Here is a 16,573-nt window from a genome sequence, read left to right on the forward strand (position 1 = left end):
GCTCAAATCATCATATCAAAGCTGAAATTTCTCACTCAAAGCTGGAATTTTCCAACCACCACACAAGCCATCAATTTTTCCATGAAAACTACCAAAATCAAGTCTTAAATCTACTCATATGCATGTAATAAAAGAAAAGATGGTTTCTTGATATAGTTACCTTGAAACCCTAAGAAGAAATGAAAACCAAGAGCTTCTTTCTGCCACATCTCTCCACCAAAGTCCTTAATGCTTCCTAAATGTCACTTTTTATGGTTTGGATTGCAAGTTTATGGTGAAAACTCAAGGATTCAAGCAAGATTTGGAGGTTGAAGATGAAGTAATTCTCTATTTTTTTTCCTCAAGAGGGTCGCCCAAGAAGAAAGGAAAGATGGTAGATTTTTTGTCAATTTTTTTGTTAATTAAAGGTTAAGAAAGGTCTTTGTCAAAGTCAAAGCTCCATGGCTTTGGTGACACTTGGCTTTCCAAGGTTAATTCTCATCTATTTGTCTTCCAAATGCTAAAATATTTAACCAATCTCTAATTATCTCTTAACACCTTATAAAATAATATCCCTTTGCACAAAACTTCTCTTAATCTTTAAAAATTTATCACACACAAACGAACTTAACATGCACTAACTTATACAAGAAAAATGGTTAAAAATCTTAACTCTCTTATAAAAATATCTAGGAAATTAAGGCAATAAAGTAAAGTAAAGAAAATGTATTCAAAGAAATAAAATCCACTCTTGAATTAATCATTTGCACCCTTGACTTTACTCGAGATTAATAGCCATTTCTAAAGAGAAAGCCTAATTAGGAAAAACCCAAAGAGAAGGATCAAAGTACATATTTGACGTTACTCAGGATTAATTATAGTTCTCACTAATTAATTATTTGCAACTTAAATTATCAATTGTAACATTTGAGTAACTTATACTTCCAATTTGCGAAACATTGTTCAAATCAATTGAAACCCAATAAATTTAGAAATGTATTTTTGAACTAAATCCTATAGTATCCTTAGATGAATAATGAATTCCAATAAACAAATGCAAATAAATAGTATCAATCAATAGATACATATAAGAGAATATCAATAAAGGTCTCGCAGTCTTTTTATTAAAAAAATAATGAGAGAAACTCATCTATCTTCATTTGATTTGAACACTATACCACAAATGCAAGAGTACGTGAAATCCCAAAGTCTTAAATTGATAGTTTAGGACGCAAGTTTGAATAGTAGGTAACTGAGTGAAGTATTGTTCAGGATGCAAGTTTAAATAATAGATAATTGAGTGGTGCATGTTGCAATTAACCCTTTATTCGATTTGTTTGTTTGCACTTGCTCTTTTGTGACCAGCAGAACCAGAGACAGCAACATAAGGTCAGATAGGGGTGATAGTTGGACTGAGTCTAGTCAACTCAGCTCAAAACCGCTTTCAGTATTTACTATATATTTATTAATTTCTATATATTTATTAATTAATTTTTTTAACTAACCACCCCAACAAGCTCCTCATTTTAACTTAATTTTCCCCTCTTTTTTTTTCATTTTCATTTCCTCTGGGACTGTTTTTCGTCCTTTCCTTTGGCCCTTTTTTCTTTTAGTATTATCGTTACCGTTAAATTACAGTTATATTTCCGGCGTCTTTCTGGCCTTCGTCCACCGGCGGCCTCTGAATGTTTATGTGCCGGCGTTTACTCAAGTAGCAGACTACTGACGAGGTGGGAAAATTACACTACTGTTATTTGTTTATTTCTTTTGCTTTTGCATTATTCTTTTTTATTTTTTGAAATTATAGCTGAAAGGAGCTAGGGTTCTCCTGTTTGAGCTTTAATTGTAGGAGTATTTGTTAGTTGGAAATTTGTATGTCTTGTTTAGTTAGCTCATATTCTTGTTTATATCTTTCTTTTGTTTCCTTTTTTGAGATTTTTTGGTTTGGTGTATCTTGTTGTCTGTGCTTTGGTATTAATTTTTTGAATTTTGAGAATGTTTTATTTCCTCAAAAGTAAAGGTGTTTCATGCTCTGGAAATATAGTGGTGGATCATTATAACAAGAAAAAGGGGCAAGTTTTCTTTTCATTTGTGTTTTTTTATTTTTTTTTACGTAGTAGAAAGGAAACTTTATTTGCGGAAATTTGAAAACGAAAGTTTATTCTTCCGAAGTTGAGTGAATACAAGGGGCGAATTGTGAAAAGGGCGCGCTTGAAGACATATTAATTCATAAAGAGGAAATATTTCGGTGGTATTTTCTGTGAAGGCCATTTACACTGCTTTTGTTTACAAAATTAGACATTTTTGTGCGCGCATAGCAGTACATTTTGTAGAGAAGTCAATATAAAGAGCCTTCATAATAAGTAGCCTGAAATTGTGACTTCTTTAGGTGTTATGAGGGCTCCAATTGTAGCCTTCTGATAAATTTTTCCCAATTTTGTGGCATATAGGGAAGAGAATGATCGAAAGTTCTTGAATTTTGTGATTTTTTGTTAATTATTGTTTGGTCAAATGAATTATAATGTTCATAAATTGAACTATTGACTAGCTGCCTACAAGTCATATGAGTTGGTAGTTATAAATGCTTCTTTGGTATGAACAACTACCCTTACAAAATGTGTTAAATCCTTCATTTGCTGATGTTAACACAAAACGTGTTAAATCCTTGGTTCTCAAGTTTCATTTGACGCACATCTGTAGTGCTTCTTGGTTTCTTGTGTTTCACTTTATGTCTGTCTTTTCAATAATCAGCTCATATGGTAAAGCTTCAGCTTACTGGATGGTAGTAGCCTAAATGTGGTTATAGAGGGAAAGGGGGTCATCTCTAATGTGCTTCTGTAAATTGCAAAATTTTGGAAATAAATAGTTGAAATGCATTTTTTTAATCGGTAAAGAAATAAAGTAGGTTATGATTGGAATACCCAAGAGATACTCAAGAAAGTAAACTTTGTTGTTCAAATAAATATGTTTGAAATATAAAATATTCTTCCATCTATTGCTCTTCTTTTTTACTCTTAGAGAACAGTTCTTTATGTATGTCCAGTAGATATCTTATTTTGTCCAAATGGAATCTAGCTGATGTAATCTTACTATGCCTACTTGTATCGAAATCAATTTATGACTTTGTGTTATATTTGTTTTGTTGGATAAATCTTAAGCCAATTCACTGAACTTAAAAGGGTAGAGAATGATGAAACTAAAGTGGAAAAAATTCGGAGTGAACCTTGCATGCTTGTGTGGCTAGCAGGCTGGTAGGGATGCAATGAACTGCAAGATATGGTGGATTTCACTGTCGGAATTCCATTTTAGTGTTCGTGGTTCATTCCTTCAAAAAGGGTGGACACCTGATTCGGTAGCCTTTGGGCTTTAAGGATCACTCTCTGCTGTTTTTTCTCATCTTTCTTTTGGTTTCCTTGATTGCAATAGATCTTTGCCGCATAATGTATCCTTTGATATAGCTCGAAGAATATCACCCCATGATGTATCGGAATTGGGCTTCCTTGTCTTGGTCTTGTTAAATAGATTTAGAAAAAGGCCCTGTTTTAGCAACCAGGTACTCAATTAGGAAGTCTCCTGGAATGTTGGCCCGTGCAAAGGATTATGGAGCCTTTTTGCATGGTTGTGCACATCCTCATAGTAATTGTAAGCAAGTTGGTACTTATGAAATAAAAAATGGCAAGCAGGTGAGCCATGAAACTGGGATTATCTCAAGGATTGTGCAAGGCCCCAAATCCATTGGGCTAGCTTTTGAAACACCAAACTGAAAAGTCAAAGTGGTCTCGAAAAGTTTCGTTTCTCATTTTTTTTTTTTTCTTTTTTTTGAGATTCTCAGAAAAGATATCTTTTTCTTTGGGAATTTTTGAAAAGCAAATACCTAAGTTTTTATGAATGAACTCCAATTTGGGACTACATGCTTTGGAGTTTGTGAGTGAGTTCTGTTATTGGGTCGCCTATCTCTAATGATTGGTGATAAATGTTAATATCTTGATATTATAGGCCTTGAATCTTATATTAGTCGCAATCTCCTCTTTAAACATGTATAATTGACATATTGGATTGTTAAGAGGTTCTGATTTGTTTGGAGTGAGTATAATCTCATTCACCCACCATGATATTACTTATAATCGTTGAAGTCCTCAAGATTAGGAAGTATAGAGCCTTTTCAGCATTATCTATGTCTTCTCAGACAACAGTTTTAACATTATTGGGCACATATTCTGTACGGGCATTAAATCCATTGCTCATTCATGCCAAAATGAGTCTCTGACAAAGTTGGATTTGCTTTTACTTTGGTCTTTCTAACTTGTAGGAGAGTGAAGAGGATGCAACTGTTAGTCTAGTCGTAGAGGCTGGAAGAAATGGGGAGAAATGATGACTTTTGGTTTGTTGAAGTTTGGATATGATGTTCTTGATTTATATAATATGGTTGGAACCATAAACATTGAAAATAGAATGAGTGAGATTCACAATGAAATTGCCTAAAATAAAAAATGCATTGGCGATTAATAAGTTCTTGAAATTAGGCATCTCTCATGTCTTCTTTCTCCCTAACATTAGTTCATTTAATAATGTATTTAAAGAGCTTTATACCACAAAGAACTTCCTTTTTTCCCCCTTCTGTAAGTAGTTGTTGGAACAGTTTGTAGGTTTCAAAGTGTTGAAGTATTTCATTTTCTAGAAACCAGCATCTTGGACTTTGGACTTCTGTTTGTGTATTTGTGTGCAAGGTGGAAATATATTGGACTTTCTTTGAGTTTGTTACTGTTGGTTCTCAAAATTCTGTTGATTTGGTAACTTGACTGGCATGCATTTACCAAAGTTTGTAGTCTTTTACAGTATTGCTCATCGTGACTCTTGTCGTCATTTGGACACTATGCAGGTTATGGACTTCTCAAATGAATTAATGGTATTCTGTCAAGACTCCTATCACTAGCTTACAGGACGGTTGGCCAAATGAGTTTTTCTCTGAACAATTGCAGCTGAAAGAGGGCTCATTTACCCAAGATTCATCAATTGAAATACTAACCAAATTGATTACTGTCAGTGGGTATCTCCAGAGGAAATTTGTGGTCGGACTGCACAGGAGAAAGAGTTCGCATTTCAGATTCCATATCCTAAACCTCCAAAATTGCCAAATAAAAATTGTGGATCATACAAAGTGTGAGAAAGTGTCAAGCAATATGCAGCCAAGGGATAGCCCTCATAATGGGGTTCCTGTGTCACCATCCAATTCAGGTGAGTTTGTTTCTTGTGTAGTACCGAAAATTGAATCAGGAAGTCTGCAGCAAAAACAGATCTCTGCGAGTGAAAGTTGTGAACCAGAGGCACATAAAGTCCCTCCCTTAGTGAAAAATGAGAAAGATGAATTGAATCAGTGGCAGAGCCATGGTGCAGGAAATCATTCAACAGCATATGGTGAAACTGAAGTACTTGATAGTGGGAAAGATGTAGCAATATCCAATCGAGTTTCTATTGTACCAAAAAAGGAGCTAGTTTCTGATGGTCAGCTTCATGCATCAGTGTCTAGTAAGCAATTAATCCCTGAGAATGGAAACAGGGCATCGCAGTTCAATCAAGTGTCTGTGCAGCCAAAGGAGGAGTTGGGTCCCTCAGAGCAGAATTTGAGTCCACATACTGGAAGCAATACACCAATGTCTGGTGAGAAACTGATACCTGAGAGTGGGACCCATGTGTCACAATTCAATCATGTTTCTATAATTACAAAAATGGATCCAGATGGTCCAGAGCAGGAACAAGGAACTGATGCTGGAAAAGATGCATCACTACCCTGTGAAGGAAGAGGAACTGATTCTTCAGTGCTTGAGAAGTCTTTGCAACATATGCAAAATACTAATATGCGTGTGTGCACATCTTCATCTGATCAAGAGAAAATCACTTATTCTGCTAAACCAGAGAAAGTTCTATATAAGTTGCAGCCAAGACGGAACCCTGATAGTGGGGTTCATGCAACACAATCTGAACAGGGAAGCAATTCCCCTAGAATACGTGAAAAAGCATTGGATGATGGATATAATTGGCGGAAGTATGGACAGAAGCTTGTTAAAGGAAATGTTTTTGTAAGGAGCTATTACAAATGTACTTATTCTACTTGTCGAGCCAAAAAGCAGGTGGAGAGATTGCATGATGGACGTCTTACAGATATTAAGTACATTGGAAAACACGAACACCCTAAATTGCAAAGTAGTCCCCAATGTACTGCATTTGTGTCTCCTTCTGAAGTGAGTAAAGCAGACATGCCTGCAATAGCTACATCTGAAGGTAAACTAAGAGTATATGGTTGGTTATATTTGAATCTTTTGACAGATAAGTAAGGAATTTAATTATTTATTCTGTGGCTTCTTAGCTGAAGATGAGCTGGTTGTTGCCCATAATGATAAACCTCAACCTATTGACCCAGCAGAAACTCCAAGGGAGTTGGCTGCCACAGCAAGTAATAATAGTACAGGAAAGGCAGTTCCACAGTTGCATAATCCAAGAGATGATATTGATAATGACATCAGTCCCACTTCCAAGAGACAGTAAGATAACCAAAATGGTTTCTCTTAAATTTTTCTAGGGCACTTTCTCAGACCGTATAACTGACAATAATTCTTTGGCCACAGGAAGAGAGAAACTTGTGATGTTCATAACAATCAAGTGAAAAAGACTCATTGTGAATCAAGGCAAGTGGTTCACATGATGAGTGAGGTTGACATAGTAAATGATGGCTATCGCTGGCGCAAATATGGGCAGAAATTAGTTAAAGGAAACCCCAATCCTAGGTATATTCAGTTGCATTACATTTGTGCTTCTGATTGGTGCTCTATGTCAAATTTTTAAATTGTAGTATCAATAGGAAATGCTGTTTCATAACTTCCATTATTAACCTTGTAATTTTTCAATTGAGCTTGTTCCATGTTTGTGGCATCATATGCTGCAGCTGAACCATCTATTTTCCTTTCTTGGTTTGGGAGACACTGTATATGTAAATGCCTGAGTTGTGGTCCATTCTTTGTTTCTTCTCTCTGAGATCACACATACAACATTTGTTTGCTATTGCAGAGACTTAGTTCTGAGCAGAGGAATGAGTAACCTTGGTGGAAGCAGCAAAGGGACATGAAACCTTGATTTTTTTTCCTGAATTTTTATGCATCTTTTACAAGTATTCTGCATGGACATATAATGGTAGCTATGGCATCTATACTAGAAGTTACAAATTTTAGGGGATGGATTCAAGTGTTTCATAATACAATGTGTTAGTATGTTCAGAAAATGATAGTTGATGGAAACTTGTGATTTCTTGTTGCACTTTAATTCTGTATAATCCGCTAAGGTTAGTTATTTGCTTGATAATATACTTCTCCTTTTCCTGTTCCATCTTCAGCTGTAGGTACTACTATTTTTACACGCCAGTTAGTTTCATTTAATGCAGATGGCAGCTTGTCAGTTGTAATACAGTATTCAGTTTCTGTTTGACAAAATATGAAAAGCAAAAATAGTGATAGTCTGTTCTCTTGGCTAAAATAAAAGTGACTCCATAGTTAAGTTGGCAAAATTCTGGTTTATTGTAATGAATTTCTTCGATTTAGTATTAATTTGTTGTCTTTTTGCTCCAGCTTTAATTGGTTTTGGCGTGCTTCTTTTGTGGGTCTTATAAAGTAGTTGCATCTTTTATTTGTGTATGTCACCTGTGATGCATCTATTCATGACAAAACTCCTGATTTATATTTTGTTTAATTAAATGTTATCTGAGGACTTTTTGATAGAATATTGATGCCTTATTTCAACTCTGATTGAACCTAAGCTCTTTAATTTTCAATGCCTACTATTAAGATCCAAGCAGTTGTGCATTTTCTGTTTCCATTGTGCTACTGTAAGTTAAGATAGGGTTTGTAATTGTTTGCATCTGCTAGTGGCCTATATAATGTGCACATCCACTGTAAAACATAAAAGAAAATTGAGCTGATTGTAGGAGGAGTAATTTTGGCAGACATATTAATTGGCTTCCAGCTTTTGATGCGCAACCGATTTGCTTAGGAGTGATTCCTTGCCATTACTACTAGTGATTTTTGAGGTTTCCCGATAACCTCTTCCTTGGGAGTCTACTTTCCATTTGTGATTTTAAAGCCAATTCCTGCCATCTTTGAAACCCGATTTCATCTTTAAATTCAAGAAGCCACTGCATCCAAGCTGAGTTTGCTCCTTATGACTCTATATCACGGTTGCTGATCTCAATCATCCTAATTAACATAGAGATGTATTAGACTGGTCAGTGATGATTTCTGCACACTTTTCTTTCTTTTTCACCTGTCATTCATGTTTTAATGTTCATCCTATGTGGGCATTCATTTGGATGTTTGCCTCTAGAAGTCCCGGCAACTTTATGTTTTTGGTTAATTGACAAATAATGCTTAAAGTTGCTGTGCATCAAATTTGCGTTTTTATTGTTGTAAACTGTGTTTTCTTGGCTCTTCAGGAGTTACTACAGGTGCTCAAATGCTGGTTGCACAGTCAAGAAACATGTTGAGAGGTCATCCCATGATCCAAAAGTTGTTATCACAACGTATGAAGGAAAGCATGATCATGATATGCCTGCTTCTAGGACTGTTGGACACAGTGCAACAGAAAGTGGTACTAATGGAACAACAATGAAAGGAGAGGCAAAATCTGAAATTGGAGAACACAACGCGGTTGGCGTGGATTTGATAGTAAATATTGGTGCAAATTGATTTGGAGCTGCCCAATTACTATCTTTTTGATAGCTAGCATCATCAGTTACTATTTTGGTTCTGAGCAATTGCATCACTTTGTTCTCGTTTGTCCTCCAATTTGGGTTTTTAGGTCTACTATGACCTGCTCCGAGAATGGAGTGTGGAAAGGGGTTGATAAAAATAGATATCTTGGATTGAGGAAACTAATTTAACTGCTTCATTGGTCAGGATTGATGATAAATAGATACTGCTGTACAAATTATTCAAAATAGGAGCTATGAACACATCTAAGATGTTCTCAAAGTATTTGTTCTTATAACGAGACTTCATATTTTTAAATAGGAACTAGACTGCTTATAACAAGACTTAGGGTGCGATTGATAAAACTAAAGTTTGAAGTCTGAGTTCTTGAATTGTTAAGTATTAAATTAAATATATTTTAAGTGTATATTTCATTCCGTGATAAGTGAATAACTTATCACTTAATTTTGGGAGTAAATTTTTTCTAGAAAATTTAGTGTCACTTAATTAATTCAAATATTTAATTTTTTATTATCAAACGATCTGAATATATTAAGATTTAAATCCATTAAATTTAAATGTTAAACTAAGTTATCAAACATACCCTTAATTTTTTTTAAATATTTGTATCCTGAGTCAAATATCTTGAGGTAATCATGTTGCTCATGATGATTATTTTTATTTTACATTATTTTACTTTTGTTTTTCTTTCTTTTTGGTAATAACTCGTGATGATAATTTACCGTAAACGTTGTGTATCCAAGTGCTACGTTTTAAAGAAAGAGCTGGACCTCCTTGCTCATTTCACCTCTTCATCCTAGATATCTTTCATGTTCAAAGCAATTACTGGTGTCATGCTGTGCATTGGTTTCCCGATCCACCTTTTCTTTCTTTTTCAGTAGGGTACCAAGGCACTTCAAGCTTTGGTTCCTTGACAGGACTTACAAACTGAAACTCATCTTCTAGTGATCCAAAGAAAAGAAATCCATGTAAAAAGAAACGCCAGCATATAATGCAAAACAAAGTTTAAGAAATGCAATCTGGTTAAATTGATCTCAAAGAAAAGCAAACTAAGCTGGACTTTACAGGTTTCATAGCTTGAAAAACTTCTACAGTAAGCATGAGTCACAAAACTCAAAAGGGATGGTGATGGTGAGCAAAAAAGGAGAAACAAAAATTGATGGAAAACTTGAGGTTCCATACAACCTAGCTTGTCCCATCAGATGGAGACGCAGCTCATTTCCATGCACAAGAAGCAACCAAATCTCTATTCATCCAACCAAGATAAAGAGCCCCATCTCTTTCTTCTAGCCTGTATTTGTCCGAGTAGTTTTCTAGCAGTTTTTTAATGGTGGCATTAACCAAGGAACATAAGGGGTATGGACTAAAACCAGCCATTCTGAACCGTGATTTCCACTTCCCAAGAACCTCATGTCTTTCCACCCTTTCAGGACCCTCACAGGCAATTACGTTGACAACATCTCTTGCCAAGCAGTGCTGCTCAACATTGATTCGCTCTTTGTGATCTCTTGGAAGAGTAACGTCAATGGATTCAAACATAGCTGTATAGTAATCCAAGGTTTCAAGGAAACGAGGAAAAAATGCAGCAGTATTTGTATTTGATTCTTGTTCAACAAGAGTCACCACCTTGGGATTCAAGCTTTTCACCAGCCTTAGCAGTCGATCCCGAGGATTTTCAGTGCTGACACTTTCATCAGGCATGTGGTGCAGCACAAAAGCAAAATTCACTGCCAGTGCTTCCCCTGGTTGAATTCCTAGATCTTCAGGCTGGACTTCACAACCAGACATGGCTGCAGCATGGAATTCGAAAGGCACTTTGAATGACTCAGCAAGCCTAGACAACCTCTGTCCCACAATACTCAATCCTCCTCCACGTGCATAAGCTGAAGTGGAATCATCGATACCAGTTATGCGAATGTGTGGTGGCCCTCCTGGCCGAGCTGCAAAAGCCTGTATCAGAGTCACCCATTGACTACCCTGAGAAATTTGGAAATCAATGATGTGAACTCTGTTTTCATCCTTCATTGCTTCAGCAATAGCACCATTTGCTGACATATATCCAAATTTGAAGTAAGGGCAAACTTCATAAAGAATGTGCATATAAGATAAGAGTTCGAAGCTTGCAGGCTCCTTGCATCTCAAAGATTTGTAGATGGAACTTCCTGAAGCAGCCAGTTTTGCAACAAGTCCTTCCAACATGTAGGCTCCTAGACGCTGGATTGGTTCACCAGAAACTGACACCATCTGGCGTAGTTCAGACATTAGCCACTGTGATATCAATGTATCATTATCTGCTACTGCTTTTGCACAGGCAATAAGAATCTGCTTCAAATCTCCTCGGGGTATAACCTCTATCATTTGTCTCCAACTGTTTTCAAGTGCACCTTCATTGATTGGCAACAAATTATCACAAGCCCCAAAAAAGTCAGAGTCAGGTCCAAGCATTGCATTTTCTAGCTCCCTCAGCTTGTGCCTAAGGTCATTTACATCATTGGTTATGCAAGACCCACTCAAAGGAGAACCATAATTAGTTTCTGGTGACTGAACTGGATCTGTCATGTGCAAAGATTCTTGCTGGGACACAGGGCTCCCAATCGGTGAAAAACTCACAGTTGAAGGAGAATTGTAGATAGTATGATTGCCCGTCAATGACGATGACTCCAGGGTACAATATCGGTCATGAGAAATCTGAATGGGACAGCTAGGCCCATATCTGCTGTTATTACAGCTCAACTGGGGTTCAAAAGTTTGAATATGGGGCAGAAAATAGGACTCTACCTTCTGCAGAGGCTGATTTAGGAAGAATGTATTTGGCATGCCTACTTTTCTAGGTCGTTGTGACGCTTGCATTGAAAATGCTAATTCTTTTAACTTTATATTGCCAGAGTAACTGAATAGTCCTGTGCACACAGTTTCTGCTAGTTTTGCCAATCTATCCAGCGATTATAGATTGCTGATTATAAAAGATTCTCATGACTGCTAGAAGAGCATTTGATTTCTCTGCAAATGAGAAACCAAATTCCATTACAAGGATCAGAAGCATTGTCAAGTTAAAATTTCAATTCAAGGATAGCTGCTCTCTAGCCAAAACCATGAGAATCTAGAGAAGGACGATTAAGTTATTTGGCTGCTGCAATACCAGATTACTTCAGGAAATAACAGGTAAAAATATGAAAATATTCTGCTTAATACCAAAGCCCTCCTCAATTAATATGACATTTTGATTAAATTCAATAAAAGTAGATAAGCGCGAATACATTCAAGAAACTTCTTGTTTGCTGAGAAAAAATAAAATCTACAACTTTTTCAACCAGAATGGAGAACATAGGTTTCAAACTCAAAGTAAGGCGCCCGAACATGAAACCAGTAAACATCTCACAGCCAAATTTGCCCAACTTTACAAAAAAAAAAATGCAACACGAACTAAGATTCTTCACAGTTTACAAAAGACAGAAGTAAACCATTCCTGAAGCACAAAATTAAATTAAAAATTACAGCAAAATGCAAAGAAAACTTCGAAATTCTGGCACATGGAGCAATTTAGTCATGCTGACTCAATTTTCATCCCACATCAAGAAAACTTTCCAACAAATTTAACACCTTCGGTAATTCAAAAGGTGCTTAGAATCAGCCTCAAAGTACCAAAACACAAGCGGGATTTAACACATTTCAGTTAAGAAGCATTAAATAATATCACAAAAAGAGTTTCTTGAGACTGAGAAGCCAAAAAGTCCCACCTTTGATAGATCTAACTCCAACCCATTTGCTGTAAGCTCAGGCTGAAAATGAGAATCAAGTTCAGAGCTCAGAAAATTCCATGAAAGGGTCTTGACCTGTGGCAAAAGCTGCATAAAAAATCACTGGTTTCTATCTTATCTGAAAGTAGAGGAAATGGTGTGAGTGAATATCAGAGCATGGGAACAAGAAACAGCAATATAAAAAGACCAAGAGAAGCAATTTACTGTAGTTCATTTTCAAATGACTAAGCTCTTCATCATCTACCAACCTTAATTCGAAGGAATCCCAAGTTTTGTGTCCTATTTTTAGCAGTGGGTGAGTGTCCAGAGATGAGAGAAGATACCTGGCAGAAATACTATAATATAAAACAACTAGGTTCAGAAAATGCCCTTATAACTTCAAGCATTTACCGGTTACGCCCCTCGCGGCTCTTGGCTGTTGACATCGGTTCGTTTTGACCAAAATTCTTACTTCCTTTTAAAAATGAAAGGTTTGGCTTAACTGGTACTTTGGCCTCTCGTTAAAGACAGGACTTAAGTTCTAATATTTTGGCAAAAATAAAATTAGGAAAACAATTAGTTTCATTTCTCACATTTCACAGAAATATTCTTTTCATTTTTCACTTTTAAAACGAATCGAATTCATCCTTAACATTTAAAAACTAAATCTATTACATTCCTGAACTCAACTTTCAATCTGAATCCAACCTTACAACCCGATTACAAATTCGGGAGTATAATTGGTAGATTACTTAGTTACTCAACTTGATATTCACATGAAAATTAATGAACCCAAAAAAGGAAAATAAAAAATTATAACATAAAAAAAGAAGGATTACTCTTTCCTATATTCTCATTATATATACTGACAGGTCTAAATACCTACCCTATCATTTCAATTTAAATTTAAATACCAAACTTTTATGTATAGTATACATCTAGATTCACAAGTATATAAACTACAATGCATGAAAATATTTATCCAAACCAACTATTCCAAGACATAGGAACAGCCTTTTTATGTTATACTTTTTTATTTTTCCTTTTTTGATTCAATAAATATCATGTGAATGTGATGGAGTTGATCAAATGATCCATCAATTCTATCCACGAAATTTGTTATTGACTTATTAGATGGTTTGATTCATATTGAAAGTTGGGTTCAGAGATGTAATAATTTTAATTTTTAAATGTCAAGAACGAATTTGTTTCGTTTTAGCAGTGATGAATGAAAATAATATTTTTGCGAAATATGAGAGATGAAACAAGTCATTTTTCCATAAAATTAATTCTTGATTGTTTCTAAATATAGGAAGTGCAATGAATGTTAGTGTATACCTATATGAAAATTAGGTATGTCATATATGTATGATTTAAATTTCAAATTTGAATTCATATTATATGACATTGAAAACCTGTTAATATAAAAAATTTATACATTGAGGGTTCGTTTGGCTCACAGACTGGACGGTTCACAGACTGGATGAAATATGATGATTATAAAGTAAATCAAAGGGTTTGATATATAAAAATTTGCATTCACTCAAACTCAACCCATTCAGGCCCTTAAAAATAGGTCCTAACCTAGTTTTTGAATCTAAATTTTAATTTTAATTAAATAATGGGTCAAGTTTTGACTAAGTTGGAGTTAAGTTGAATAAAATCCAACCCATTTAGTCATCCCCGATGATTAATACCACTTTCTCCATGGGATTATTTTATCCCATGAATGGGACATTAATTTGATTAGTTGGGATGTGTCATCCCATGTGTAAAATTAGTCCATTCTTGTTATATTATTGTGTAAGGGTAAAGTTATATATTTATGAGAGTATAAATTTTATATTATTTGTAAGGATAAATTAGTCTAAAATTTCATCATCCTATCTCTTAGTCATCCCTGATGATTGTACCCCTTCCTCCATGCGATTATTTTATCCATTGAATGGGGCATTAATTCGATTAGTTGGGATGTGTCATTCCATGTGTAAAATGCAACCAAAAATGGGATGACAAGGATGATTAATCCAATACTGTATCATCCCATGAATCAAACGAATTCTGATAGTGTATAAAAAAGTTATCCAGTTATCCAATATAAAGGATTAACTTTTTGAAAGTACAGTAGTTTTTTTACACTAATAGCTTTGGATGTATACTATACATGCATGATTTGAATTTTAAATTTGTGGCATGATCTAAATCGTAGAAAAAATTATACATCGACAATAGATAAAAAATTATCCTAATGTAAATGTCCAAACAAGTGCCCGGATGGTACCTGCTGGGATAAAAGTAAAAAATAAAAATGAAACAAAAAGGACATTGGCTTTCCCTACTTCTAGTAAGAAAATTTCGGATTTTTTTTGGTGGGATCTTACTTACACTCTTTTAACTACCTTATTTGTTCTTTAATTTTTTAAAACAATTAAGTTTTATCTCAAACACATTTCATATCCAAAAGAGTTGAGTAATCTATTTATCTCAACTCGGAATCTAAATAATGCAATTCTCTTTAAACTTTAAACTCTTATGAGTTTCCGCATAATTATCTTTTGTAATTTGGAAAAGTATTCTATTATACACAAAGTTATATCCATTAAAATCACATAGGAGCTTTGGAATTGCCAGTAGTGTATTAGGACTCCAGATCCATTATGCATCTTTAAATGAAAAAGGTATAAGGAACTCATGAGTGATGACCAAGAATGAATGAATTTAACTATTTTAGCTTTTTTTTGGGCTACTTATAGCATTGAAAGTGTTCATTTTACTTTTTTTCAGCATTCTCAGATTGCAAAAATAATACCCAAATCTTTAATTACTTTGGTATTTAAAAGTGTGTACTTCTTTGTTGTTTGATATGCGCTTTTTTTCTCTTCTAGGTCTCACGATTTCTTTTTTTTTTTTCACAATTTGAAATATGTTACATAAGAATTGTCAACAAAAATTCATTTAAGGAGCTAATCTAATTAAGCCTCATATGCCCAAAAATAGTTTTTAGTTACATAAGAGCTATATATATGAATCTAGATTTGCCCAAGACAATATATGCTGTAAACATGTGAATGATTAACTAAACAGATACTTCATTTTTTCTTGAAAGGAATTAAAGAGAGATGTCAATTAAAGAGATATGTTAATTACCTCTCTATCAACATTCACCCACAAATGATTACTGAAACGAACATGTCAATGGAATAAATTAGATTTAGTCACTTCCTTCAATTGTATAGATCACTTGGCTAAATTGGAGAAATTCTTGCTGACAGAATACGACTTCCTTCCTTGAGGAAATGTCAAACTTTTTTAAAATTTTTTTTACAGTTAGCTTGTTTATCTTATTTCACTTATGTTTTAGAGGTTATGTTTATGTTCCCTTCTGTTGTATATCAATTTTTATTTTATAAATAAAATTTTGGATTGTCATCCTTCTTTTTTGTATGGGAGAAAGAGTATATTACAATAGAGGTTGTCAAAAATAAAAGCAAACTTTTTTTTAAAAATTTTTACAGTTAGCTTGTTTATCTTATTTCACTTATGTTTTAGAGGTTATGATTATGTTCCCTTCTGTTGTATATCAACTTTTATTTTATAAATAAAATTTTGGATTGTCATCCTTCTTTTTTGTATGGGAGAAAGAGTATATTACAATAGAGGTTGTCAAAAATAAAAGTAAAATATACTCCCTCCATCACAATTTATTTTTATTGTGGTTTAGGAATTCAACTTTTTAAAAAGTAATTTGATTGAGATATTTATATTTCTCTTTCTAATTTATCCTTTAATATTCAAAATTTGAATTTTTTTTTGACAAACCTCATATACGAGGATGGAATGCTAGCCCAAATTTATTAATACTTTGAGAAATCAGTGAACAACAGAGGGGGACATGTAGCCTTATTTCCAGTACATGACGAAGAATAAAACAATAAACGAGAGTACTTACTTTCTTATAAAAGAAGTACGAATTTATACAAAACCTTACCTCTCTAATTGTAAAATTGCCTTACATTGACTCGACAAATCTGCAACATTATTTAAAATGATGCACGAAAAACCTTGCAAAGAGGCCAAAAAAATCGCATTAGAATTAATTTCTCG

General features: G+C 34.5%; 2 protein-coding genes across 6 annotated transcripts; one reads left to right on the top strand and one right to left on the bottom strand.

Annotated features, from left to right (window-relative positions):
- The first annotated feature begins 1,496 nt into the window (after positions 1–1,496).
- On the top strand, positions 1,497–8,993 carry LOC113772305 (WRKY transcription factor 1-like). Of its 2 annotated transcripts, none has more exons than XM_027316897.1 (5): positions 1,497–1,709; positions 4,859–6,258; positions 6,344–6,518; positions 6,603–6,761; positions 7,042–8,448. In XM_027316897.1, the coding sequence occupies exons 2-5, from the start codon at positions 5,160–5,162 to the stop codon at positions 7,097–7,099; spliced, it is 1,491 nt and encodes a 496-aa protein (XP_027172698.1). In that variant the 5' UTR covers positions 1,497–1,709; positions 4,859–5,159; the 3' UTR covers positions 7,100–8,448. The 2 variants fall into 2 exon arrangements, with proteins under 2 accessions (XP_027172698.1, XP_027172696.1); XM_027316895.1 differs by lacking the exon at positions 7,042–8,448 and adding an exon at positions 8,456–8,993 and having other exon boundaries at positions 1,501–1,709.
- Positions 8,994–9,721: 728 nt separating this feature from the next.
- LOC113770519 (scarecrow-like transcription factor PAT1) lies at positions 9,722–12,814 on the bottom strand. Of its 4 annotated transcripts, none has more exons than XM_027314995.1 (3): positions 12,739–12,814; positions 12,470–12,608; positions 9,722–11,732 (listed from the first exon to the last, which is right to left on the bottom strand). In XM_027314995.1, exon 3 carries the CDS (start codon positions 11,580–11,582, stop codon positions 9,948–9,950), a length of 1,635 nt encoding a protein of 544 aa, XP_027170796.1. In that variant the 5' UTR covers positions 11,583–11,732; positions 12,470–12,608; positions 12,739–12,814; the 3' UTR covers positions 9,722–9,947. The 4 variants fall into 4 exon arrangements, with proteins under 4 accessions (XP_027170796.1, XP_027170798.1, XP_027170797.1 ...); XM_027314997.1 differs by having other exon boundaries at positions 12,470–12,565; positions 12,739–12,780; XM_027314996.1 differs by having other exon boundaries at positions 12,695–12,772.
- Positions 12,815–16,573: the final 3,759 nt, after the last annotated feature.

The sequence above is a fragment of the Coffea eugenioides genome, chromosome 5 (genome assembly GCF_003713205.1).
Source record: "Coffea eugenioides isolate CCC68of chromosome 5, Ceug_1.0, whole genome shotgun sequence".
Taxonomy (NCBI): domain Eukaryota; kingdom Viridiplantae; phylum Streptophyta; class Magnoliopsida; order Gentianales; family Rubiaceae; genus Coffea; species Coffea eugenioides.